The sequence below is a fragment of the Chiloscyllium plagiosum genome, chromosome 27 (genome assembly GCF_004010195.1).
Source record: "Chiloscyllium plagiosum isolate BGI_BamShark_2017 chromosome 27, ASM401019v2, whole genome shotgun sequence".
NCBI lineage: Eukaryota > Metazoa > Chordata > Chondrichthyes > Orectolobiformes > Hemiscylliidae > Chiloscyllium > Chiloscyllium plagiosum.
The window spans coordinates 18,155,954-18,183,756 of NC_057736.1; the positions used below are offsets into that span (position 1 = coordinate 18,155,954).

The window sequence follows — 27,803 nt, forward strand, 5'->3', positions numbered from 1 at the left end:
CCAGATTCTGGATCAGTGGTGCTGGAAGAGCACAGCATCCCAGGCAGCATCCGACGAGCAGCAAAATCGACGTTTCGGCTTTTGCCCGAAACGTCGATTTTGCTGCTCGTCGGATGCTGCCTGAATTGCTGTGCTCTTCCAGCACCACTGATCCAGAATCCCTCTAAACCCTTCCTACTCAGATACCTTTTAAATGTTGTAATTGTACCAGACTACACCACTTCTTTTGGCAGCTCAATAAATACACACATCACCCTCTGCATGAATAAGTTGCCCCTTAGGTCCCTTTCATATCTACCCCTCTCACCTTAAACCTATGCCCTCAAGTTTATGACTCCCCTACACTGGGAAAAAAAAGACCCTATCCATGCCCTTCATGATTTTATAAACTTCGATAAGGTCATCCTTCAGCCTCCACTGCTCCAGGGAAAAATAGGCCCAGCCAATTCAGCCTCTCCCTTTAGCTGAAAGCCTCCAAACCCAGCAACATCCTTATAATCTTGCCTACACCCCTTCATGTTTAACGACATCATTCCTACAGCAGGGAGACCAGAATTGGACACAGTATTCCAAAAGTAGCTGAAGTCACAACTCCTATAGTCAATACATTGACCAACAAAGACGCGTGCGTGTGCCAAATGCCTTCTGTATTACCAGGTAGAGAAAGAGAGCAACATCATGCCAAATAATGAAGGTGGGAATGCAGCTTAGTAAAAGGAATGCAGGGAATAGAAATATAATTTGCTTCCACTAAAGAATCACTATTGTATCCAAAAACAGAATCCTCTGTTTGCGAAATATGAAGGCATTCAGGATGCTGTGGGAGCCTCAGCTGGAGTCAGGTTCTGTACCGAGCCTGCCGCTTTAAGAAACCGGTTCGAGCGCTGTGATTGGCCACCGCTGTACGTATCCCGGTTTGTTTTACGCCAATCAGCCGCGGGTATTTGCAACAGATGGCGGGAAATATGAATTTCGCGGCACAGGCTTTGGCGCCAGAGGCTGAGTTTCAGACTCTGTGAATCAGGCTGCATTCAGCAGCTAGTACAGTTTCTGCAGCCATTTTTCCCCTCTGAATCAGAGAGGACCTTTCACAATCCATTGCATCCTGCTGCATCTAAAGCAACATTAGCTCCGAGACCCCGTGCAGTTTAATCTAGAGACTTTGCTAATCATTTATATGCCTGCATTTGTTGACTTTGTCTTTTATTTTGTGTTCAAATCCCGGTTTGAAGTTAACCATTTTTTTTGCCCCTCTCTCTCTCTCTCGTTGCAAACAAAAGGGGGAGAGTGGGGGGAAGATTGCAGCTTTGCAAAAAAATGCCAAAAGGAGTTTCCCCAGCCCCGGGCAGGGGAATTATTGGGGTGGTGACTGGTTCCCAGAAAAAACTTAGCAATGTGGAAAATGGGAGTACGGGGCTATGTAGCCCCCAAATCCCTACCATCCCTGCCAGTTATTTCACTCAAATTGCAGGAGCAGTGTACTCTGATCACAGTGATTGTTTGTATGCAACCCCTCAAGGACCTGAAGTTAGAACAATAAGGACCAGCACAGGGCGCCTGCCGGTAAGTGTAATTTATAATTTATATGTTCATTTTGAAATAGATGTGCATTTATACTTGTGTGTTTAGCTCAGTTCCTGCAGATATCAGGTCATTCTGCATTAGTCATCATTCAGGGGAATTAACTTCGCTATTTCTGACATGTCTTTTTGCAAAAATACAAAAAACAACCCTACTTTGTATACGTATGGGAGTTGGGGGGAAGTGGGGGGTGTGAAAACAGGTTTCGCTTTCTTGCTGTGTAACTGGATCTATTGTAATAGAGAAACAGCTCAGATAGCTGTTTACTGCAACTCTTGGCTGCCTTAATTTTGCATTTATTTCAGGGCAAGCGAAAAAAGTTTCTCCAGCCTCTCGATTTATCATCAAAACACGTTGACCATTTTCTTAGGTGATCAAACTGTCACTGTCTGAAGTTTTGCTGGGCTTGTCTTGAGATTTAACTCTTAGGTTCAGAGGACTTTCTCAATATTTATATTTAGATATGAGGGTCAACATTTGAAGATTTTGGTGCTTTCATGTATGAAATTCAAATGAATGAAAGTGAAACTAACCAATCATTGGCACTTTACTGGCACTCAGCCTTTAACCTCATCAATCAATATTTTTACTGGAGGGTGGGGGAAGGATGTTTACTGCCAACTCTACGGTGTAGGCAGCTTAGGGTTCAAAGTTAAAAATGCAACTGACAATACACTGCCTGGTAGAGAAATTTGAAAGAAATAGTATGACAATGTCATGATTAATTTCAAAACGTGGGAAAAGTTGCTGCTGAATTTTCTTTTTGATCCTCTTTGTGAAATGTACCTGTTTCAATTTTAAACATCTTCAGTGGCTTAAAATTTAGATCCAATATTGTGTCTGAACAGGGCACTCATAGCCCCACTCATCATCTTTGAGGGTGAAGCAATATTAATACAAGACTATGCTCACCTGTGACACCTTTTTTATTATTGAACTCATTGAAGTTTCCTCTCGTGGATTGGGGAGCTTGTAAAGCACAGATGTCCTCAAAAATGCATCCATCGTTTCTAGTTTTTAAACCATGTCTGATTTTGGTCATGGCCTACTTTTTTTTTGAGGGGGATGGAATGGGGAAGGAGTTTCTTGTTGACTGAACTGCTTTTCTGGCAAAGGACTCCAGTCGTAGAACTTTATTTTTCCAAGGGTGCCTGTATTTATCTCTTGAATTCTGTATAAATGTTGCTGCTTTGTCTCATTGTTCTTCCTCCTATAGGATTGGAGTTCTTGTTCAGCTGCTCCCTCCATTGCCTCTGAAACAGGGAACACCATTTAATCCTCTGAGTCCTACCTTTGCCCCAAATACCTTTTTTAATATATATGCAAACCAAAGGTAGTAATAATTGGGTTAGCATTTGTTGAGAGTCTTTCACGACCCCCTGGAATAGTCAGAAGGCTGGCAAGGGGATTTAATTGGAGGCAAAAATTCAGTTTCCTGATGGGTTAAGGTTTTGCAGTCAAGTTCTCAAGAACTTTCAGATGGATAAACTTTCCTAATCTTCATTCTTAAGAGCCATTTCTGCATTCATTAGCATGTCATGAATGCTCATTAATAGCCCAGCCCACTGGAATTGAGTTAACAGTGCAATCCCATAATCCAAAATGGCAAGTCCATGTATATACTTGTGTATTCACAGATAGTCTACTCTGGCAGGCACAGGCCTTAATGTGCATACACTATGTCCTCCATACTCAAAACTTCACCGACTTGGCTCCTTTCCAAACAAGCTGTTGTTTTGCGCAAATGTTTAAAGGGTGAAGCCTGACCTGGTTAATCAGCTGGTGATAAGTCTGCCATATGCAAACTGCATCCCTGTAGTTAAATACTTGTAAAGAGTGAGGCATCTCCATGTTCAGCAGCTCACTGATTGAGAAGTCTTAGCTTTATGCAGTATGATTTTAGATTAGATTACTTACATTACTTACTTCGGCCCAACAAGTCCACACCGACCCTCCGAAGAGCAACCCACTCAGACCCATTCCTCTACATTTACCCTTTCACCTAACACTACGGGCAATTTAGCATGGCCAATTCACCTGACCTGCACATTTTTGGACTGTGGGAGGAAACCGGAGCACCCGGAGGAAACCCTCACAGACATGGGGAGAATGTGCAAACTCCACACAGACAGTTGCCTGAAGTGGGAATTGAACCTGGGTCTCTGGCGCTGTGAGGCAGCAGTGCTAACCACTGTGCTACAGTGCCACCCTAAAGTATGTAAGTGTTTAACATGTCAGTGTTGGGGATGAACACTGGGCCATCCATTATGTCTGCTCACATGAGCCACACCAGCTGATGCCAACAAATCTGATTGGGGCTGGCAAATGAGGCTGAACTCAGTGGGGTCATCTTTTGTGTTTGTACCTTTGTTCCATACCAGCCATTGCTGAAAACTATCAGTTGTGTACTTGTGTCAAGTTGTGATGGAAGGTCAATGAGTTGATGTATGAGCTGCTGTGTATTGTAGCTCCTTTTACTGTTTTGTATATGAACCCTGGCAGTTGTGAGAGTCAGTACTGCTGGTGCATGCAGTGCTGCTTAGGTAGCTGCAGTTAAGTGGCAGACATTGATTGTACATGAAGGATCCATTGGAGCTGCGTGGTAGCCAACCTCCTGTGTTGCTGTTCTCAGCTTGACAATGCTAACACTCACCCAGAGGGACGTCGAGTGGTACGTACTGTGCCAGAAGGCAACAGTTATTCACCAAGAGAGCCAGGTTCTCTTGAGCTGGCCACAGGCACTACCTCCAACAACTGCATTCATCAGTTGGGCTGGCCTCTTGTTGTCATCCACAGGGTAAAGAGCTTCCCTTCTCTCCAGGACAGCCCTCAGGGGAGCCTCTGAATGTAATGCCCACCCACCCATAAAAAATTGTCATTTTGCACACGTATGTATGTAATGAACTGAGAAGGTAATTGCCCAAGAAAACTCAGCCCATACCTGAGCAGAAATACCCCCTGCCTTTGAACCTGCCTTCAAACTTGGGGTGGAATTTTCACTTTGCTTTTTGAGCGAGTATCTTAAAGTGCTTCTTGGCTTCCTTTCTGAAAGATTTGGATTTAATTTGTAGACTTGTATCCCTTTCATTCTAGGCTACTGATTTACTGGAATTGGTTTCTTCCAAGTTAACTTGGCAGTTTCCCTTACTATCTTGAAAACTTTGCTGGAGCAGGTGATGTGTTAGGAGAAAGTGAGGACTGCAGATGCTGGAGATCGGAGTTGGAAAGTGTGGTGCTGGAAAAGTTAGCGGAAGAAATGCTCGATGTCTAGCCGCGTGTCGAACTCATTGATCTGGGAGCGTAGGGGGATGAAGGTGAGGCCTCTGCTGAGGACTGATTGTTCATCCTCAGAGAGGGGGAGGTCTGGAGGGATGGTGAAAATACGGCAGGGCTGGGAGCTAGGGCCTGCTGTGCTTTTCCAACACCACACTTTCCAACTCTGGAGCAGGTGATGGCCTAGTGGTGTTATCAGAGATATCAGGTGTTCATCTAGAAACATAAGTAATGTTGTGGAGACCTGGTTTCAAATCCCACCTTGGCAATAAAACTCTGGAATTAAAACTCTAATGATGTTCATTTGGAACCATTGTTGATAGTTGGTGTAAGAAAAAACCCAGTTCACTCATGTCCTTTAGGGAAGAAAAGTGCCATCCTTACTTGGGCAGGAATACATGTTGACTCTTAACTCCCCTCTAGGCAATTTCAGGATGGGCAATAAAAACTGTCTGGCCAGTAGCATTCATCCTGTCAATGAACAAAGGTCATATTGTACCCATCCAACCCTTCACTGTGTAATTCTTCACTGATACATGGAGTCCAAGGGTTACAATAAATCCATGTTGAACTCATTTCAAAGTTGGGCATGTATCCCTTGGAATGTGAGAGAATAAGAGGTGATCATGTTGAAATTTCTCAGACCCCAGGAGGGGGAGTTTGACAGAGTGAACACTTTTTAAAAAGAAAGTTTCCTCTTGTGGTGGACACCATAACTAGGAGACAGTATGTAAAAGTAAATGGGCTCCCAAGTAAGAGTAGCAGTTAGGAGAATTTATTTTCTTGATGTCTTGAGTCTGTGGAACGCTCCCTCTTCCTGAGGAAGCACTGGAATCTTGGAAATTGAATATTGTTAAGGTTGAGCTGGATGGATTCCTATCAGGCAAGGAAGTCAAAGGGAAATGGGAAAGTTGGTTTGTGGGCACAATCTGATTTGCCACAATCTTCTCCGGAGGAGGCCTGAGGACCTGAAAGCTGAATAGAAAGTGCTGACTGTTTGTTTTGCCCATGGGGGATGCTGGTTCTGATCCCAGTTCTGTCCTCGCTCTGCTGTTCAGATGGGCATTTTGAGTGAGCTGTTTTTGTAGGTTAGTGATGAGGGTGTAGGAAACCTGACAGCTTAGCTCACTCACCAGTCCAAAGACTCAGACAGGAGATTCATGCTGATTCTATAATATATTTCTGATGGCACCCCCTCCCTCAGCCGTAGCACCATTTTGGGAGGATTGTATACAGTGTGTGGGCAAGGTTGTTTGATTGAACTCTTGGTGTTATTTGTGTGGCTGTTATCCAGTCCTTAACCAAGCCCTACCTATCCTCATACATCTTGTATTTGGTGGTCCTGTTTAAATCGTGTGGTTTTGGAGGGGAATGTCCTTCTGCTATTATCCAATTGATTGTTAAAACTTAACTCTGAGAATCATTTGATTGAAATTAAATAGGAACATGTAAATTCATGAAAACAGGAGATTTGGACTTTTATGGCCTTTATCTGGGCTATGATACGTTCCCTTACATAGGCTACCAATACTATCTACCCAGCACCTTTTTGGCAGGATGTTGTCATGTCTGCTATAATAAAATCAGGAATGAAGGCCTGAGGAAGGACTTATGCCCGAAACGTCAATTCTGCTGCTGTTTGGATGCTGCCTGACCTGCTGTGCTTTTCCAGCACCACACACTCGGCTCTGATCTCCAGCATCTGCAGTCCTCACTTTCTCCTGCTATAGTAAGTGGCTTTCCTGGGGTCTTGTTCTCCTAAAATAGTTCCCGTTTTCTCTAGATCTTGAGTTAATGCTGTTTTTTTTCCCTTCGCTTGTATATTCTTCCATCTCCTTCATCTGTGTAATTGTCCCCTTCACAAAACTCGGATCTCTGTTCTTCTCTGTTTCTGGTCTTTTGTAGTCCCTGTTTTGATTGGCCATTGGTGGCCATGCCATCATCTACCTAGACACTTCACTCTGGAATTCCCTCCCTAAGCCTTTCTGTCCTTTTTAACTCACTCTCTTCTGAAGCCAACTTTATGATGAAGTTCTAGGCCACCCACTGAAAAAAATATTTGGGCAGATTAATGTTGAATAAAAACCAAAATAACTACAGATGATGTAAATAAGAAACAAAAATAGAAATTGCTGGAAAAGCTCAGCAGGTCTGGCAGCATCTGTGGAGAGAAATCAGAGTTAATGTTTCTGGTCAAGTGACCCTTCCTCCGTTCTGCCAGACCCGATTTAGTGTTGAATGTTGTTAACACTCCTCCATATCACTTTGGTGGGTTTTACATTTTTTTATAGGTGATATATAAATGCAGCTTGTTGTTGGAAGCAACTGCACCATAATTAAAGTTTTTTTGATTTATTAGTGGAGCTCAGTCCATCTTGCCTGCAAACATTTTCAACTGGTGTTGAGTTCAGGGCCTTGTTTACATATTTGCCCTTCGTTAAAGTCTTCTGATTTCATGTTGCTTTTATGACGTATTGTGATTCATTCCAATTCTCTAGTTGTTTAACATGCAAACAGACAAATTTAAATTTAACGTACAAGACAGGGTTGGTCCATTTCATAATGTGAAACAGGTACACTCCTGAAATGGAGATTTGTTTTTGGGAAGGGCTATGGGAGACAGAGAGCCAGTATAGAGATGGGCTGAATGGCTTCCTTCCATGTTATCGAAATGAGGAGAGTCTGAAATGCTAGTTTAAGAGCCCCTTCATATTCAAAGTTTGGGAGAAGATTTGTAGCTCGGGTGCTGGTTGTTGTGGTTCTGTTCGCCGAGCTGGGAATTTGTGTTGCAGACGTTTCGTCCCCTGTCTAGGTGACATCCTCAGTGCTTGGGAACCTCCTGTGAAGCGCTTCTGTGATGTTTCTTCCTCCGGCACTTGTCATGGTTTGAATCTGCCGCTTCCGGTTGTCAGTTCCAGCTGTCCGTTGCAGTCGGTGGAACTGACAACCGGAAGCGGCAGATTCAAACCATTACAAATGCCGGAGGAAACATCACAGAAGCGCTTCACAGAAGGCTCCCAAGCACTGAGGATGTCACCTAGACAGGGGACGAAACGTCTGCAACACAAATTCCCAGCTCGGCGAACAGAACCACAACAGCCCCTTCATATAGCTCAGTGTGCCTTCTCTCTGTAACTAAGCAGGTGTTGCCTTTTGTCTCAATAGACTTTGTTGTTTTCAGGTTTATGAATGGAAGTTTATGGTGCTGATCTTTGTTTTGAAGCTTTGAATGAAAGATTTAGGGAGATGGCATGACAGCTAAAATGTCCCGCAATTACAAGCAAAAAATCTGAGGAAAGCAAGGTCTTCATCTAAAGGGAGTAAGAGTTATGAAGTTGTAATTGCTAGAGCAAGCCATTGAAGTAGCCAATGTTAATTAGACAGATTTTATGATTAACCAGGAAGCCAACGGCATTGGGGAATAGTGGCGGGGGAGTGGAGTTGCAGCCACATCAGATCAGCCATGGTCCTGTTTACTGGCAGAGCAGGTTGGAGGGACCAAATAGTCTGTTTCTAATTTTTATGTTTTGTTTGATCCAAAGGCAATTGGGTAGATGTTTGGAAAGAATCTGATGAGCCAATGAGACCGAGTTGCGGAAAACCAGCTTGTGTTTTTGGGCCTAATGATGTTTTCCTACCTTTTCTCCCCCCTTCAGATTTCCTATTATCCTAATCAGCCCTGTATGATACAAAAACAGAAATTGCTCAAAAGGCTCAGCAAGTCAGGCAGCATCTGCGGAGAGCAGTCAGCCATGTACGGTGCCTGTATCTTTCCATGTTCTGCCATTCCAAGTGGACATTTGAGTTTGAATGCTGTGTGGTTGTTGCATCTGGCAATTGGTTGTCATTCAGTTGTAACTTCACTACAGAAAGCTGACTTCAAATTGGTCAGTTTTGGGAGGAGTCCATTTTAGCCATGTCCAAGTCAATGCTGAATTATATTTTCTCTTCTTTGAAGGACAGCTAAATTGGCTGCTAGTTGGGACGATGGCTAACCTCAGCGAGACTGTCTGTCTCTCTCCCCCACCCTCCCACGCTGTGCAAAATATTGGCTTTAGATGAGACTAGGTGCAAGCAATGCACCAGAAGTGGGCACAACGGAAATGAAACACATTCAAATGCTCACCAGCTAGTTTCATGGGCTACCTTTTGAGGTCAAGTTTAAATTATTGCTGAAACTCTTTTATAAAACTGGAACAGGAGAAGCTGATTGATGTCCACCTCTTGGACCTTGTCCCATTAAACCATCCTCTGCTTCTGCTGTTGTTTGGAGGGCAGATATTTGCTTTCATGTGTGTTTTTAAAACTTTTAAGCTGGTGCATTTCTTTGTTACTCTTCTTCCCATGCGCTGGGGTATTGTTTACTTCAATTAATTTGGTGTCGGCCCTAAAAATGTACAGAATATAAACTATACTTTTCTAAATATCACCTAGGCCCTAAGGACATGGCTGTGGTCATGAGCATAAAAACTACAACTTGTGCCCATATAGACAGAAACTTCAGACCTCTCTCTCTCTCTCTCTCTCTAAGTGCTTTACAGGAGAGTTATTGGACAAAATCTGGTACAGAGGTGCATAGCTTTAATAGCATAAGTGTCCAAACATTTAGTCAAAGGACTAGAGTTTTTTTAAAAGGGAATCTCAAAGGCAGGAAGAGAGGCTGAGAGATTCAGGGAGGAAATTCCAGACCTTTGGGCCAAAGCAGCTGATGGTAAAACTGCCAATGGTGAAGGAATTCAGAATTGGTAAGGATGTCAAGGGATGATCTGATTAAGGTCTTTGATATTTGGGTTTCAATGTAGAGGGATTTGTATAGAGAGAGTACTTTCTGTCTGAGGGGAATCTGAGCAAGGAGGCACAATCTTGAAATTAGAGGTTGGCCGTTCAAGACAGAAATCAGGAAGCAATTCTTTACATAAATGTAGTTGAGATCTGGAACATTATCAGTCGCAAGTATTTAGTCTTTTGGGGTGAAAAAGAGGTCAATTAAAACTTTAAAGATGAAGGTGGAAGACTTATTCCTTGTAAAAGGTTATGGAGCAAAGATAGATAATTGGAGGTGAAGAAATTTGATGCATTTATACCAAATTATCTTTGGCTTTCTTACAATCCCCCCCCAAATTCTCCATCAAAGCAAATAGCGGCTTATGTGGCAGTGACTGCACAGGGCTTTTCGAAATAAATATTCAGGAAGATCCAGATTCGCTTCCAATGATCTTCACATGTTAACATGGTTCAGGTTCTCCACCCAGTAGGTCCTGAAGATGTGGAGGGTTGTTTAGATTTGAATGAGTCAGCAACCAGGTGGTGGTTTTTTTTTAAAAAAAGCGCATGTATTGTTTTGAATACTTCGAACACCCTTGAATGCTTGTGTGAGTGCCATGAAACCACAACAGATGTGGTCCTACTCCTATTGCCTACTTGCTTCCCTTCACTTCAGCACCCAGCTGTCGTCATGGTGGGTGACACTGAGCTGTGCTGAGGTTAACACTGAGGCCAAGGCAAGGACAATGTGAAACAGTCAGCTAAAGCATAACTGTAGAAAACAACCTGATTTCCTCTGGGGACACTCTTGTGATTAAACCAAGCAGATTGGTGGAGATCAAGTATTTTATTGATTTACAAAGCAAGCTGCAGGATAGGGATAGGCTATTTGGCCCATCTGCTTTTTGCATGCTCTACCCATTCATATCAGTCTATCCTGCTGTTGCTTTTTTGCTTATCTACTGTGTAACTTTCCCTTGTATGCAATTATGCTACTTGTCTCCCGTATTCCCACAAGGTTGTAAATTCTCCATTCTAACCAATCACTCAGTAGAAGTATTTTTATATTGTCAGTTTCTTGTTTGTGACTCAGAAACATCATCTCAGTCTACTCTTTTATTTTCCTTTTCATCATTGTCATGGTCTCTGTTGAGTGAAGTTAATCCTAATCTTATACTTGAGCTGCACAATCTATCAATATGTGAACATGCAGCCAATGATTGTTCAAACCCAGTCAGAAGTCTCGTCAGACAATTGAATGGCCACATCTGGGAGTTGCCTTACTTGCCTCCAGATAAACCTGCAGTGCAATACTCAGCTTGGTAGGGTAGTTCAATGTCTCCAAAACTATGATACTCTTATCTCTAAAATTTCTGACTGTATCATATCCCACTCACCCAAACCCTGACCTACATTGCTGCCTGATCTGGTGATGTCTTCATTTCCAAATTTCTACCTTTTTGCTTTCTGGTTCATCCATGCCTCGTTCTCGCCAATTCAGCACCCTTTGATTTTAATTACTGTACCATTGTTGGCTGTGCTTCAATTACCTAGACCTCAAACTTCTGGGCACCCTCTCCCATATCCCTGTCTCTCCACTGGCCTCTCCTATTGAGGATCCTTCTTAACACCTACCTGTCCAATCAAGCTTTTGGTCACTTTTCTGACAATCACTTGATGTGGCTTAGTTCCATATTCAGCTTTCAAACTTGCTGCGAAGTGTTGTGTATTAATGGCACTGTGTAAATCTCTTAAATTGTTGTCCTGACTTGGGTTAGCAATAAAATGTTAGGAGCATGCTCACAGTGGACAATATGCATGAACTTAGCAGCTGAATTTCAGTATGGCCAAGTAGATTTTGACCACCCTGAACTGTGGCTGTTGCCAACCTGTGGCATCTTCTCTGGATTGTGTGGCTGTGATATATCCTTTCGGCTGAGGTAAGAGTTTGTCCTCATAATCAAAGGAAATAGTAACTAGTCTGTCAAGCTTGTTTTGGAGATTAGCAAAACCTTTGAACTGTGACTATTAGACTCTGTCCTTGCTGGGTGAGGCAGGGGTAGAGGATGATCTCAGGTTGTGGCCATTTTGCATAAAGGACATTTTGGGAGACTCACCACTCAATCAGCAGCTTTGCAGGAGGAGTGAAGGCTAGAGGTTGGGTTGTTAGGCTGCAAGGGTAATTCTGCATCTCCTATTAGTTAAGTGGTATGCCATAATTGGAGCTACTCAAAATTTAAGCCTTGTGTCTTGCGATTGTTGAACTATTGTCCTCATAAATTTGAATTCCATTACCATAACAGGAAGGTGAATCCTTTACAAGGATGGTTGGTCTCAGTGAATTGTACATGCACACAAATAAAGCATTGTTCTGAGAGGGGAAGAGGTGAGGGGCTGATGGTGTGATGGGGAGAAAGAGACAGTTGAGGGAGACAGTGGGCTAACAAGAGAGGAGTCTGGCAATATAAAGCGCAGTGAGTTCCATCCTTTGAAGTTTGGCTGTTGGGAGACCTTCAAGTTCAAACATTGATCTGAGGCAAAAATGGAGGAGGAAGCAGAGAAGGTAAAAAAGAAACCATGGTTTTGATTAGTCTCTAAACCTCAACCACAGAACCTAACTTTTATCTTCACGGGTGCAGTCGATGTAATTATGATCTTGTCTGTGATCTAGATAAAATGTGCCATAACCGGTTGGTTGAGGTGGGGCCTCACCAGACTTTTCTCTTTTAGCATCTTTACAAATGTAAAATAAAAAGAATCAAAAATGTTACCCCTTCCATCCCCACCCCTCTCAGAAGCTCGTGTCTCAGCATGATTTCTTATTGAGTGTTATGATATTTTTACAGGCCATTCGGGCCAACACGGTTGTGCTGGTGGCTGCGCGCACACCATCTCCTATTCCACCTTTTCCAACCCTGTCATTTTAACCTTCCAGTCCAATCTACCTCATGTCCTGTTTTGGCTTCCTCCTAAATGTCCCTTTGCTATTCAACCCAATTTCTTCCTGTGCTTGTGACTTCCATAGCTTAATTGTTATTTGAATAGATGGGGTTCTGAAATTCCATACTGGGTTTATTGGTGACAATTGTAAATTTATACCTCAGACTTTTGTGTTGTGCAAGGTTTTGTATTGTCCCCAATGCCCTTTTTCAGGGGGGGGGGGGGTTGAAAAAAGTCATCTTTACCAGCAGTCTGTCAAACCCTTCCATAGTTGTCTAAAATTTCAATTTGGTACAAAAATGAGGAACTAATACCCCCCCTGCCCCCATGCCTGAAAGTTATGTCCCTTGGCATGGAGCACAGAGAGAATTTGATGTGGCTGTGATTTTTTTTTTTTGTTTCTCTGCCACTCCCTTATTGAATAGCCCGCCTAACCAGTCATGTCTAAATGTTTAACAAATGGTTGCATCAGGACAATACTGGCTGCAGCCCAAGGCGAATCTTTCAAATCCCTTTAAATTCTAATAGTCATGTTTGATTTTAGCTCTTGCCAAGGGGCAGTCCAATTGTTGGATTTTTCTCTGTTTGGTTCCTTAATCCATCCCTGTCCTCAATTCCTGTTTTGCAACGAACACTGTTACCTGTCAAGACTTTGATCTATGCTGTTTAGTACTGCCTCACAACGCCAGGAACCCGGGTTCGATTCCAGCCTCTGTGCAAACTCCACACAGACAGTTGCCATTCTCCCTATGTCTGCATGGGTTTCCTCTAGGTGCTCCAGTTTCCTCCCACAATCCAAAGATAAGCAGTCTAAGTGAATTGGCCATGATAAATCGCCATAGTGTTCGGGGATGTGGAGGTTAGGTGCATTAGTCGGGGTAAATGTAGAGTAATAGGTTAGGAGAATGGGTTTGGGTGGGTTACGTTTTGGAGGGTCAGTGTGAACTTGCTGGGCTGAAGGTCCTGTTTCCACCCTGTAGGGATTCTATGATTCATGCCAGATGGCTATGATCAACCTCTTCCTTGACCCTATTTCATTACTACCAAGGTGCTTGAAGCACATATTTCCATTAAGTCTTATGAAAGCAAACAGTGTTAGCCTCATTGTGACTTTTCTGAATTAATATTCATTTAAATTGAATTCATTTAAATTCCTGGTATGTTTCCTCACTTGTGCCATTGCCTGTTCACCCATTGACCCTTTGTTTGACGTTTCCATTTGCTCTTGGTTCACCAGATTTTTAAGTTGTTCATTCTTGTTTTCGATCAGCGCATGGTCTTGTTCTCTCCAAATGTCCTCATTCCACTCTACTACCCTCTGAGATCTCTGTTCTTCAATTCTGGCCTCTTGTACATTTTTGTAATTCCATTGGTGATTTATGCCTTCAGCTCTAGGCCCTAAGCTCTGGAAATTCCGCGCCCCCCACCCCACCCCAAAAAATGGCTCCAGTTCTCTCATCTTTTGTGTTGCTCCTTAATGGTTTTTGGTGAACAAACCTAATGTCACCTCGTGTGTTCGTTTTCTTTGTGTAACATTCCAGTGAAGCTCCCTAGGGCATTTTTACTTAGAGTCATAGAGATGTACAGCATGGAAACAGACCCTTCGGTCCAACTCGTCTGTGCCGACCAGATATCCCAACCCAATCTAGTCCCACCTGCCTTGATTAAAGATGTTACAGAAATGGGAGTTCTTCAATTTTACACTCCATTTGGACCTGGGCCTCTGTCCTTTTTGGAAGGTCCTTTTCTAGACCTTCTTTCTGGTCTCCAAAGCTGGTTGCTTAGCTGGTGATGGTGGAAAGAGTCTCCATTTTGTCTACAGTTCCTTGTGAAGAACTTCCTCATCGCTCTTTGGAGGAGACTGTTGGACTGGGAACTTTGAACCTGGTGGCTTGCAAATCGGTGGCTTTAGCAGCAACAGGACATGGTATGAGCTTGGATGAAAACATTCTTTCAGTTTACTTCAGCCTGGCAAAGACAAGTTCAAACTTGAGTGCCAGCAAGGGGTAGTTAGTTGAGTGATAGAGGGAAAATGCAAGGGCAGACTTGCAATGTGCAGGGAGTTGCCCTGGTTTAATTTGTGATTGCATCTCTCCTGTTCAGTCCGATCCCTGCTAACACCCTCTAGCCATGATTGTAGTTAGGGATTTTCTTTAATGTGGCAGCGATAAAGCCTAGACCAATTTGCTCATCGAATCGTCTGGTGTATCTCTTGAAATCCGTGTCTCTCCGTCTTACCATACTGATGGAATGTTTTTGTGAATGTTGTTCATTTTTGTTTGGGACTGTCAGATTAAATACTGACTATTACCTAATGCTTAATTCACTCTGATTACCTCAACATTGATCTCAAAAGTGCGTTGTTTGTTTTTTGCCTTTTATTCTCAACAGTAATTGAAGTGCAGGTAGCATTTATGAGTTTGAGCAAAGACCGAATGGAGTGAGATGAATTGGAAAGAACTCCCAAAGGGCTGGTAGAGGCATGCTGGGCAGAATGGCCTTGTTTGCAGCTGAGGTTGAGCTTATAACTTTTCCAAGTCTACGTGACTCCCTGCCTCACCACGCAGGGCATTAGCACATTAAAGCTTTTTGGGTACGAGGAGTGTGGGATTGTTCAGAATGCTAATACCTAATTAGATCAGTGTATTCAGCTGGGTTGGTGCCTCACTTTTTGTGACCAGTGCCGTAATCCATCACCACAACCTGCCCAGTGTGGCAGTGGTGAGGGAGCAGGGGATTGGCGAATTGATGGGCAAATGCTTCAGTTTTGACTGGAATCTGGTTATTTGTGTGGAACTCAGTGGATAGCACTCACTCACTCCATGAAACAGAAGGTTTTGTTTTGCAGTCCACTCCAGAGACTAGACTACATAATCCCAGCTGGCATTGTCAGCTGAGGCACGGTGTATGTGTTCTAATAGGGTGGGAGTTGTGTAAAAGACCTCATGGCTCTATTTGAAGCACACTGCTGTTCTCCCAGGTTTCTCGGCCAAAGTTAATCTTGCAGTCAACCCTGAAAAATGGGTCATCGAGTCACTTCCTTTCATTGGTACTTCTTCTCTTGTGTATGTTATCTGCCACTTTCTAACGTTGCAGCAGTAACTTCATTTCAGAATTGCCTATTCAGTTTTCATGTTGGTTGTGGAATGAGTATTGAGGACATTGGGGCAGAGGTTCAGTGAGCTGCAACATTAGTTTTGTTCTGACCTGATGAGTCCTTTTATTGAATTTCCAGCATCCATGGTATTATTAATTATTGGAGCAGGAGCTCATCTTAATGCCTCTTCCTCAGGCAGTGAAGCAACCCCTCAGTACTGCAGGGGGTGCTTGAACCCATGGTTGGAAGCCATTGGGGCTGGTGGTGGTGAGGAGCTGAAGTGCTACTGACTGAGGCATGGCTGGTGCATTGGGGTCAAGACACCGTAGAAGGCCAATCTTTTATTTTCGGATCTGTTTTTCACCTGGTTTGGCTGTTTAGAATTGTACAGCATGGAAACAGACCCGTTGGTCCACTCAGTCTACGCCGAACATAATCCCAAACTGCCTGCATTTTGCCCTTATCCCTCCAAACATTTCTTAGCCATGTACAGAGGAATCTTGATTATCCGAATATCAATTATCCAAAGGTGATCTCCAGATCCCGATAAAAGCATTACATCAAAAAGGTGTTTCCAACACTGATCACGTCTTGTATTTACAGTGATTAAAAACTAACTTGGCTTCCTGAAATGATGCCTAGAACAGTCCTGGACATTGATGGGAGCCCAGGCACATTCTCCAAATGACTGATCCTCTCTCTCTCTCTCTCTTTCCCTCCCCCCCCACACTTTCCCTGGAGTTCTACACAAACCTCCCCTTCTCTCCAACATTGTACTGTATAGTGATGTGGGTGGGGCAGGGGCGGACTGGTAAAACGGGGTTGGGGGGGGGGGGCGGGGGTTCACAAGCAGTGTGCTGCTGCCTAATTTTCTGAATGGGGACCGACTTAGCAAGTGCTTGCTGTGTCAATCCCATTGAGCTGACTGGGGGCGGGAGGCTTGAGCAATGCTGCAGGTCTCTTACACACAAGTGTGTGTCTGCTCAGAAACAAACCCTGAGACCGGGAGAGTGAGCAAGGCAGGCAGAGCGAGGCATTGAATCAATTAACCAAGTAATCAATTATCTGAACGAAATAGTGCCTGCTCATCTCATTCGAATAATCGAGGTTCGTCTGTACTTCTCCAAATGTCTTTTAAATGCTGTAATTATAACTGTATTCACCACTTCCTCTGGCAGTTTATTCCTCATACTTTTTCTTGAAAGTTTCACCTCAATATCTTTTTAAATCTTTCCCCTCTCACCTTTAAAAGATGCTCCCCAGGCTTGAAATCCCCAACTCTAGGGAAAAGACATTTGCTGTTAACCTTCTGTATACGCCTCATAATTTTATAAACCTCTAAGGTCCCCTTTTTTTAGATCGGGCTGGTGCTCATCAACCACCTTGGCATCTTTGAAGACAAGACAAGATGGAAATCTCAGCGGGCATCCATGGATTGTTGAACAGGAAGGAGCTAACACATTATTCAGGTCAAAGTGCTGGTTTGAATATGTAAAGTGAACAGGGAGCCCAGGGAATGAAAATATTCTACAACTTGCAAATGACTACCAACTGCGGAGAGTAATAAAGGACACCACATTCTTGTTGATGCACTGACTGAGATCTGGCTGTGTTCTGCCTTTGTCTTTTTACTCTTTATTTCTGTTTATCCGGAGGCTAGTGGGCACTATAGTTCCCTTGATTTGAATTGCAAACAGAATGCGCTCAGCAGCTGTAAAGAGCGAGTAGGCCCCATTGCATGTTTCTGTTGTGACTCTGTCTTTATGACCCATTATTATCGCAAGTCCAATTCTGCCCAAATTGGCAAACTGATAGGCGTTCTGTGCAAACAGCTCGAGAGAGTAAATAGTACCTTTCATATGCCCATTAGAGATTATCACGAGATAAGGCTTTAATGTTACATGGGATTGGGAGTGGGGGTGTGCAGGGGGGAGGGGGAGCCTCTATCCAATGTCTCTTTTCCAATTACCCTCCTTTGCACAGTGTGATGCAGAGCCACTGGCAATGTGCAGGCTCACACAGAAACATTTTAAGATCAGCTCAGATGTTTTTCTACCACTAAAACATTGGTGCCCAGTAGGTGACAATTCTCCACTCCATTGTCCATGCTGTGATGAGTATGGCATTTGGGAATGCCTCCTTAACACCTGCTTTCTGCGCTGTAAAGATCGCATTGTCACTGTTTGTACACCTTGATTCAGGCTTTGAGGAATGTGCTTTGTCGCAGTGGTGTTGGAGTTTGTGCTGTGGATTTCTGCCTTGCTCTGTCCTTTTGTTTTATGCCTAAAAACGAATGTTGGCTGAAAGAAGAATCTTGCAGAGGCTTAGCAGATGGGAGGTAGAGAATCAAGTGGACGTTTTCTGTATTGTACGATGATCCTGCATGTTCCCTGCACCTCTGAGCAAATAGTTGAACTTCTGACTTTGGTTACTGTGTAGCAGCATTTGTCTGTCCATGGGGTAAAGAGACATTGGGTTAACAATGCGCAGCCTGTTGGTGGGGCCTCACCATGTGGTTTTATCACTCCCACCTTAACTCCTCTTGTTGAGTCGGAATTTTGGAAACCAAGAAACAAATTTGCATTTATAGAGTCATCGAGATGTACATAACGGAAATGGACTCTTCGGTCCAACTTGCCCATGCCGACCAGATAGCCCAACCTAATCTAGTCCCATTTGCCAGCACTTGGACCCATATCCCTCTAAATCTTTCCTATTCTTATACCCATCCAGATGCCTTTTTAAATGTTGTAATTGTACCACTTCCTCTGGCAGCTCATTCCATACACATGCACTACACTCTCTGCATGAAAAAGTTGCCCCTTAGGTCTCTTTTACTGCATAGTTTTCCCCTCTCTCCCGAAATCTATGTCCTCTAGTTCTGGACTCCCACCCCCGCACCCCAGAGAAAAAACCTTGTCTATTTACCCTATTATAAAACATCTTTTCCCATTCTCAGGATGTGCCTTTTTAAAAGTATTTTTTAAAAAAGTGTTGCCATTCTTATGATTCATAGAATGAGCAACCAATTTACACACAGCAAGCTCACAAACTGTAATGTGACACCCACCAGTTTGTTCATGTAGGGATAAATATTGACCAGGACACCAGGGAGAATGTCTGTCTTTGGCCTGTCTTCAAAGAATGCCACGAGGTCTTGTCTGCCCTGTATCATCATGTGCAAATAGATGGCACTCCTGACAATGCAGCACTAAGGTCAATTGGAGGCTATTAGCCCAGCTTAAGAGTAAGATACCACCCAGCCTGCAATTCCAGACTCCACCCTTTTGTCATATCTACCACGGTGTCTTGGAGTCACCACCAGGTTTCAGAATGGAAAGCTTGCTTGCTGTGATTCCCTGCTGGTTGGTGCTCCAGTTGATTTCTCCACCTCCTGATGCTGCCTGGTTTGTTGTGTTCTTCCAGCCTCTTGCTTGTTTACGCTGGATTCCAGCATTTGCAGTTTTTTTTTAATTGTCTGTAACCAAGTTTGATGCTCAAGTAGCTATTTTTATTTCTGTCTCCCATGTAATCTCTGCCAGCCAATCCGCTGGTGACTTGAGATCAACTCTCCCAGTGACCAGCTATTCTCTGTTCTACTGTCCACACCTGATTCCCACCATGCCCCCCCGATTTTTCTGATAGCTGCTTTGGCAGGAAGCAGCTGTCCTCTCAATTGCCTCTTGCCCCCACCCACATATGGTATAGGGACACAGTGCCCTGTTAGGGAGGGAGTTCTAGGATTCTGATCCTTAAGGAATGGTCAATATGTTTCAGGATGGTGTTGAGGGGTGCTCAGAGGGTAACTTGCAGGGGCTGATGTTCCCCAGACATCTGCTGCCCTCGCCCACTCCACAGGGGAGAGGTGATTGGTTTGGAAGATACTGTCTGAGGAGCCTCACTGCAGTGGGTCTTGAAAATGGTACACACTGCTGCGACTGAGCATTGGTGGTGGAGGGACTGGGTGCTTCCAGGAGTAGAGCTTTACTCTGTATCTAACCCCATCCTGTCCCTTTCCCTGGGATGGATTGGGATAGTGTTATACTCTAACTCTGTCAGGAAGCAACCAGCCAGGAGGACATAGTGAATTCCCATTTGTTGGAATAAGTGACTGCTGTTTCTAAACACCAGGGCCTGCAGTTTGTGGTGCTATCTGAGTGATGCTCCACTCCTCTGGAGTAGGTTCTGTATACATTGATTATTGGAATTCAGGGAGACTTAAAGTGGATTCCCTATTGTTTACCTAATAGCTTCTTAGCTCCTTTCCTGTTTTATTTAAGTGTCTTTCTCACTGGCTTGGATTTTGTATCTTTTCTTTAATTTCACCAGGCACTGTCTCTAACTGGGTAATGTGACCTCACATCCTGAGTGGTTTTTGGCCTTTAGTTTCCTTCCCCCTTGGCCACTGTGACTCATTGTTTCACCATGGTTACCCGTGAATCAGAAATTAATGTTCAAGTCCAGAAACATGACTGGCATTTTCACTCCTCCTTTGTGTGCTAGGCAGAGGGAGTGCTACACTGGCTGAAGTGCTGTCTTTTCAGGGCAGTAGTTAAATCAAGGCCCTGTTCGTTCTTAGTGTTGAAGAATATTTGGCATTCACTTATTTTGAAGGGGATCCAGGCAGATCTCTCCAGTATTAATCACTTGATTAATGTTGAGTTCAATTATGTGGACAGACTGAAGGTGCTGTGGAGATGATTGAAAGACTTGATAGAGGTGTTCATGGTGGTCCGAACAACTCTGATGGACAAAATCTGCTTTCCATTGGTAACAGTGTTGAGCCCGAGGACTGCAATGTGAGATAATTGGCAGAATAACCAGACTTGAGGAAAAATTTCTTTTATGCAACAAATAGAATGCATTGCCTGAGTTGTGTACGGTGGAGTTAGATTCAACCCTGACTATCCAAAAGGGATTGGAGAATTATCAGAAGAGTAAAGGGTTCCAAAGAAGATGCATTAAACGCAAAACATTAACAGTTGGTGCCAAACCTGTTTCTCCAGCACTTGCCGTTTTTATTTTAACATCATAGAATCCCTACAGTGTGGAAACGGGCTATTCAGTCATCCATTTTCTCCACCCGCCCCCCCTCCCCAAAGAGGATCCACCTGGCCCACCCTGTCATTCTGCATTTCACATGGGCCAATCCACTGCAGGAGGAAACCAGAGCACCCAGAGGAAACCCACACAGACACAGGGAGAATGTGCAAGTTCCACACAGACGCAGTCACCTGAGGTTGGAATCAAACACCGGTCCCTGGTGCTGTCAGGCAGCTGTGCTAACCACTGAGCCACCAGTGCCAACAGTAATTTTGCTTTTAATAAAAGTGAAGATTTACCAGCTATAGGGGCAAAGTGGAGAGCTGCACTTGCTGAGAACCTGCACAATGGGTTAAATCTCCTCCTTCTGTGCTGTAACCATTCCAGATATTTGTAATCAGTCTGCTGAGACATGTTAAGACGCACCTGAACAGCAGGTAGAACCTGAACCCAGGGACACACTCACTGTACCAGAAAAGCCCTCCCTCCTGTTGCGGTTTGGAAACCCTATCTGCCTATCTTCAAGGTTTTATTTGGAGGTAACTTTCAGTAGCCCGATGGTCTAGGCAGATTATGGTGACTTCACCTTTACTTTTACTTTTAAGATACCTTTTTAAAAAAAATCTATTTGTTCAGACATGTTATGATCCACCTCTGGGCCAGGTGTGACTCGAACCCAGTGTCCTAGCCCAGAGGTGGAGACACCAGTACTGCACCACAAGAACCCTTTCCTCTGACTTTGAAACTGAGACCAACTCTTACAAATTGCCTTGATTGAGATCAGCTAGGTAACTTCTAAGTTACAACCTCACTGGTGTTGAATAGTGTTGCTCAGCTTTACGTAAGTATGATTACATACACATTGGAAATGGAGGACTGTGGTCTGTTGATGTGAAGGCCTATTGCTTACTTTAAAAGTTGGCGACAGTAATATCCTTTATAATGCTCCTGTATATGTGTGGAGCTGAGTGCTGGGGTGATCCAGTTCATTGCTGCTTTCTCAGTGCTTCTATTTATATAACCCATGCTGCTCCCAGGCCTGTGGAATGCAACTTATTTGCATGGATACACTGGGTTCTTCAGCAGTTCATGTTGTGCTGAGAGATTTGAAAAGGCAGTAACTTGTGTTTATTTCACGCAAAATCACTGAGGCAGAAATGTAGAAAAGTACTATCCTGTAAATGGAGGAAACTCAAAATTCTTGCAGTACAGAGGGATCTGGGTGTCCTGCGACAGGAAGAACAACAAGTTAGTCAGCAGGGGATTGATAGTGATTAGAAAGGTGCAGGAAATGTTGGCATTTCTTATTTGGGGTTTGGAATATCAAATTACAGCCCGTTCTGCAATAATGCGGTAGTTCTATTCACATGCAATCCCGTGTTGTAAGAAAATCGTGTAATAGTAGCACCATTTAAACTAATGGGGCCAGAATCACGTTATAACCCATACACTGTTTAAAGGATCGTGCTAAAGAAACTGTGTTCCCCAATTCGTCAATTGCATTACAGTGAATTTGCATTAACAAAATGCAAGTTATAGCAGAAAGACCTGTAGGTTGTTTTGCTGCAGTGGTACTAGACATTTGGATGAGACCCCAGAGTGTGCAATTTGGTTTGACATATTTAAGGAAGTAGACATTTCAAACTTTTTGAAGAGAATGTTCACTTGAGTAAGAGATTAGTTTCTGAGGAAAGGTTATTCAGGTTGGGCTAGTATCCACTGGTGTTTAGAAGAATGACCGGTGATCCTTTCTGAATCATGTAAGATCCGAAGGGGTCTTGGTGGGATGAATGCTGATAGGATGTTTCCATTTCTGGAAGGAACAAGAACTCTGGAACCAAGTTTTTTTTTAACAAACAAAGTCTCCCATTTAAGCCGATATGCAAAGATATATTCTCTCTGTCTCTCTGTCTTCCCCCTCCATCCACTCTCTCTCTTTTCTTCCCCCCCCACCCCGTCCAACTTTGTCACCCCCATCCCCACTCCCTCTCTGTCCCTTCCCCCTCTCCGTGTCTCTCCCTCTCCCACCCAGGGAATATATACACCTTGCTGTCACTGAACGTTAAGGCAAAGGTTGATAGATCCTTGATTAAAAAGGGATGTGGGGAGGGGATCTGTGGGCAAGCAGGAAACTGGAGCCAACGCGATGATCTTATCAAATGGTGGAACAGGTTCAGGGAGCAAAATGGTCTTTTTACATATCAAATCGCTATAGTCTGGAAGCAGGCCATTCGGTTCAACAATGTCCCCACCGATCCTCTGACGAGCCTATTAGACTATTATTTCATTCCCAGGCCATTTGGCCGACTAGATCTATGCCAGTGTTTGTGTTTCAAACAAACCTCCTCCCATCCTAGCTTCATCTTGCCTTATCAGCATGTCCTTCTGTTTCCCCCCTTGGTTGTGTTTATCTGCCATTCTCTGTACTGTCAGTAACACTGACAAGACTTGCTGAGTCCCACTGTCAATGGGATTTTTATTGAATTTGTTATTGGATTAATTGTTGAGGGGCTTTGTGTTCTTTGCCAGAAATGTGAGTGCATAATTTTAGGCGTTGGTGGGACATCTGGACTGAAGCCCATCTGTACTGTCAGGTGGAAGTTACTGATCCTAAGCCATAGTTTAGTGGCAGAGCTAGGAGAGGATGTAGGTTAGTCATGAGGACAGATCAAGACATCCAAAGTACTTAGAATTAACTCTTACTTCCAACATGTCCTTTTTGTTTTCAATAGAAGTGCTGCAGCCAAAAGATGACTGCAGCTGTAAGTTCAGTGGCTGTCTGGCAGAATCCTTTTTCAGTGTTGCACCTATACAAATTCAGGGAAATCTCAACAGCAATACTGAAAAGGAAAAGATAAAGAGGCTGATTGTTCTCACCAGGGAGCCATCTCCAGACATGTTTTTGTTTTACTCTTTCAAGGGTCTACAAAAAGGGTTAAAAACTGATTGCGGCTCCTAGTCTGTGTATGCGTCTGATGTACTAGTGTGGCTAATTATCACAGCATTAGAATAGTTACTAAGCACCCCTACATTGAAGGTAAGAAGTCAAGGATGTCTTCTGCTCTGAATGCTGGCAAGCAGCCATTATCGAAAGGCACCAGAACAAAATTTCAATCAACCAGCAGAACCAAGAATCTCTAAATCAAGTGTTTGGCTCCCACCTTCAACTTGACCTGTACAATATAATGGCCATAGCATTCTACTATCTCTGCTTCATGATGAACTCTGACCTGTAAATATTTTCCATAACGTTTCTCCTTCTTATCTTTTTAGACGCCCTTATTTGTAACCTGTATCTTGCATTATTTCTTCTTGCATTTAGTGACTAATAAACTTACTCTTCTACTATAACATAAGTCTGGTTAAGTTGATTCATTTTAATACAAATTAATTTGTAGAAGTGTTCATAAGGGGAGGAAGTTTTTCTACATGAACCTTGTCGTAACCGAGTGAAAGAGATGGAGTTGACAGCTGAATGACAAAGGGAAGCCAGTTCCTTATTCTTCACACGGGAGCTTAACAATTTGGGGTAAGATATTGGGAACCTCACCCTAACGACAGTTGTTGGTGGTACAGTTGATGTAGCTGTTTCTGGAATCTTGCTGTCTTCAAAGTTGGGCTGTCACATTTCTTGCATTCCAATAGTGGCTATTTCACAAAAAAAAACTATTAAAATGGTTTGGCACCTTATGAGGTTGTTTAAAAAAAGTACTGGAGAAATGCAAACCTTTCATTAAAGGCCCAAGTGTTTGGCTGGCTTGTGACTTGAAGGGATCTTGTTAAAGAATTGATGATGAAAGGGATGTTGGAGGAATCCAAAGTGTTTGTGTGTGGTGTTGGAAGGAGATTGGACATTGGACATTGTGAAGTGAATTGCTTTGTGCAGTTGGGGGACAGGTGTGGGTGTTCCAGACTTGGAGTTCCAAGCTGTTTCAGCAAAATGTTCCAACATGTTTCAACCTTTTTGCTTCAGCAAAGTTGTGCCTTGCCATTTGGAAACTTGACTCTTCTACTTGTATTTGAATAGTGCTCTTTTCAAGACTTCTGGATGTCCCAGGAAAACTTGCAATTTGGAATCCAGCCATTGTTGCATTGGAGTAAAACATGACAGCAAAGTTGCATACAGAACAGCAATGCAATGAAATGATGGGCAGATAATTTGTTTTCGAGTCTTTTGTGATTCCTCAGAGTTTGGGCATGCCCAGCTGACTGACTATGCACACCCCCAGGGCAGTGTCAGAAGCTTGTCCATCTAGGGCCCCAGTCAGGCTTCTCCCCATCTGACACTCACAAGTGCTGTTGATCTATCCCAAACAGAGGATGTGATTTGGATTCTGTTCATTGAGCTCCTCGTGGGATACTATTGTCATAGAACATTGCAGCGCAGTACAGGCCCTTCAGCCCTTGATGATTTCACAGGTCAGCGCAACAATCTGAAGCCCATCTAACCTACACTATTGCATTCTCATCCATATACCTATCCAATGACCATTTAAATGCCCTTATGGTTGGCGAGTCTACTACAGTTGCAGGCAGTGCGTTTCACACCATAACTACTGAGTAAAGAAACTACTTCTGACATCGGTCCTATATCTATCATCCTCAATTTAAAGCTACGTCCCCTCTTGCTAAACTTCGCCATCCGAGGGAAAAAGGCTCTCACTTTCCAATCTATTTAACTCTCTAATTATCTTTGTCTCAATTAAGTCACCTCTCTAATTTCTTCTCTCTAAAGAAAACCGCCTTAAATCCCTCAGCCTTCCTCATAAGACCTTCCCTCCATACCAGGCAACATCCTAGTAAATCTTCTCTGAACTCTTTCCAAAGCTTCCACATCCTTCCCATAATGCGGTGTCCAGGACTGTGTACGCAGAACTCCAAGTGTGGTCGCACCAGAGGTTTGTATTGTGTATTGATGTTGGAATCTCTTTCTTTTCCCTATTTATAAACTTCATTGGCAAAAAGTGTGGTGCTGGAAAAGCACAGCCGGTTAGGCAGCATCTGAGGAGCAGGAGAGATGACATTTCCAGCATTAGCTCTTCATCAGAAATGTGAAGACCTTATGCTTGAAATGTTGACTCTCCTGCTCCGCGGATACTGCCTGATTGGCTGTGCTTTTCCAGCACCACACGTTTTGACTCTGATCCCCAGCATCTGCAGTCCTCATTTTCTCCCAGCTGTTATCATTGGGTTGAGCTTTTCTGTGAACACAAACAAACGAAACAGACTATTCAGCCCATGGAAGCTTGTTCTGACGTTCAATTGCATCATAAAAAAGCAGTCGGAACAATTGAACAAACATTCCTATTTTTAACTTGTTGAGGAGATTCTGTCAAAGGGAAGCATTTCTAATCTTGGAGAATCTGTCTACCTCCTGTCCCTTGGAGATTGTGACCAGAGTATAGTTTGACACCCTCATCTGAAACATTGCCAGGTGTGGTGTCGAGGAATTGAAGCCAGTTTCGTAATTCAGTTGCAATGTAACGTAGTTAGTTCTGATGTTATTATACAGAGTCTTTGAGCAGCACTGAGTCGGGAAGTTGTTGCTTCAAGACCAGTTCCAGAGGCTTGCACCCCTCATGCAGCTGAGAGTCTGAAGTCTTCAGTGTTGTGCAGAATTTAGTGTGCAGTATTTTGTACGCACTAGGTCCCACCTTCTCCAAATGATCTCACCTTTTTGCCTGGCCAGCACTTTTTCTGTCTGAATGCAGTTGGCTACTGTCCACAGAGCCAAGGACAAGAGTACAATTGCTGAGGTGCCTTTCAGAGTTAAACTGTGTAAGCTCTTGCTTCTCAGGCTTGCATACTTTAGTGATGTGGAGGAGAGCAGGTAGGAAGGTGTAGAGTAACCTTTTCCACCACCAAACTCCCCCCTGCTGCCCCAGCCCTTGAATTTGTTTATTAGCCCTTTTACAATTGTGCCTCCCATCTCTTCCTACCCAGTTGTCTGTCCTTTCCTGTGCATTTGATAGGCATTGACTATCTTCCCCCAACACAGCATTCCTGCTGGAGTGTTTCAGGAAAATGGAGTGACAGGAGGTGAGTAAGCAAACCTTCCGCTGGGTCCTAGCGCCAGCCTTGTTTTGTCCCAGTTCACATATCCTCTTGTGAGGCTGTTTCCAATCCCACCTTTCTATGTGCGACTGGCAGTAACTCCAAAATAGCATTGCTCACCCTCCCAAAGTCTCAGCCTGGGTCTCTGTCTTGTTTGATCTGAGGCCAATCCAACCCTACCCTGTAATTTTATACTGTTCTTTCTTTAAAGATAAAAATGCGACTTGCAAATATAGTAGTACTCTTTTGAATTGGATACTTGTGAACTGTAATTGTGCAAACAGAGTAATTTAACAGAGAATTCTTTCCCTCCGATTAACAGGGTGGGTACCTCTGAGTTTGAGAAGCCTTATTGGATTGGAAATCTCCATTTGTGTGCCCCTAAATGCACAGTGCTTTTTTAATTCTTACAAATACTCTAAATCCTCTGAAGCTGGGAGTTGGAGAGAAAATGGGGAGAAGGAAATAGTGACTTTCTTACTCCTCCTCCTCTCCCTGAGGTTAGGGGAAGGAGAGAGACAGACAGAAACAATGGTTTGCTTTGAAGTTTCCAGGTTTATGCAGAATAACTGCAGGCAAATTAACAGAGCCTTAGAGTGTGCCAATGAAAATGTCCCCGCACCCCCAACATGAATGTTACGTTCACACACTTGCAAACACACCTGTCAAGATGATAGCTGCCAACAGGTGTGGCCTTGTCACGGTGCAGTGCTAGGTCAAACCTGAGGAAATCCAGCCAGTCGCATCAACTGCTGCCTATTTGCCAGAGAGTCTCAGTTTAAAGCTCAAAGGCCCTGCTTTCATTGAACAGCATCTGCTGCTGTGGACTATAACCTCTTCCTAAAGAGGAGGCCAGTCCGTGGCACACATTGGGGCGACAAAGGGTTATGTCCATGGTGATCAGGGATGCTAGGTCCAGGGATCAAAGTCTTTGGTGAGAGGCAGATAGCGGAGGCTAACCCCCTAATGACTGTTAGCAATACAGTGAACCTCCTTCCTGCAATAGGCTCCTGCAGTGAGTAGGGGGTTCAGCTCATAAAGGGGCAGAACC

General features: G+C 43.7%; 1 protein-coding gene across 2 annotated transcripts in view; it reads left to right on the forward strand.

Annotated features, from left to right (window-relative positions):
- Nucleotides 1-997: 997 nt before the first annotated feature.
- Nucleotides 998-27,803, forward strand: part of e2f2 (E2F transcription factor 2) — a 44,659-nt gene continuing 17,853 nt past the window's right edge. For both annotated transcript variants that reach the window (XM_043717574.1, XM_043717575.1), the window contains exon 1: nucleotides 998-1,563. In XM_043717574.1, coding sequence (XP_043573509.1) covers nucleotides 1,318-1,563 — 246 coding nt within the window. In that variant the 5' untranslated portion in view covers nucleotides 998-1,317. The remainder of the gene's footprint in view (nucleotides 1,564-27,803) is intronic.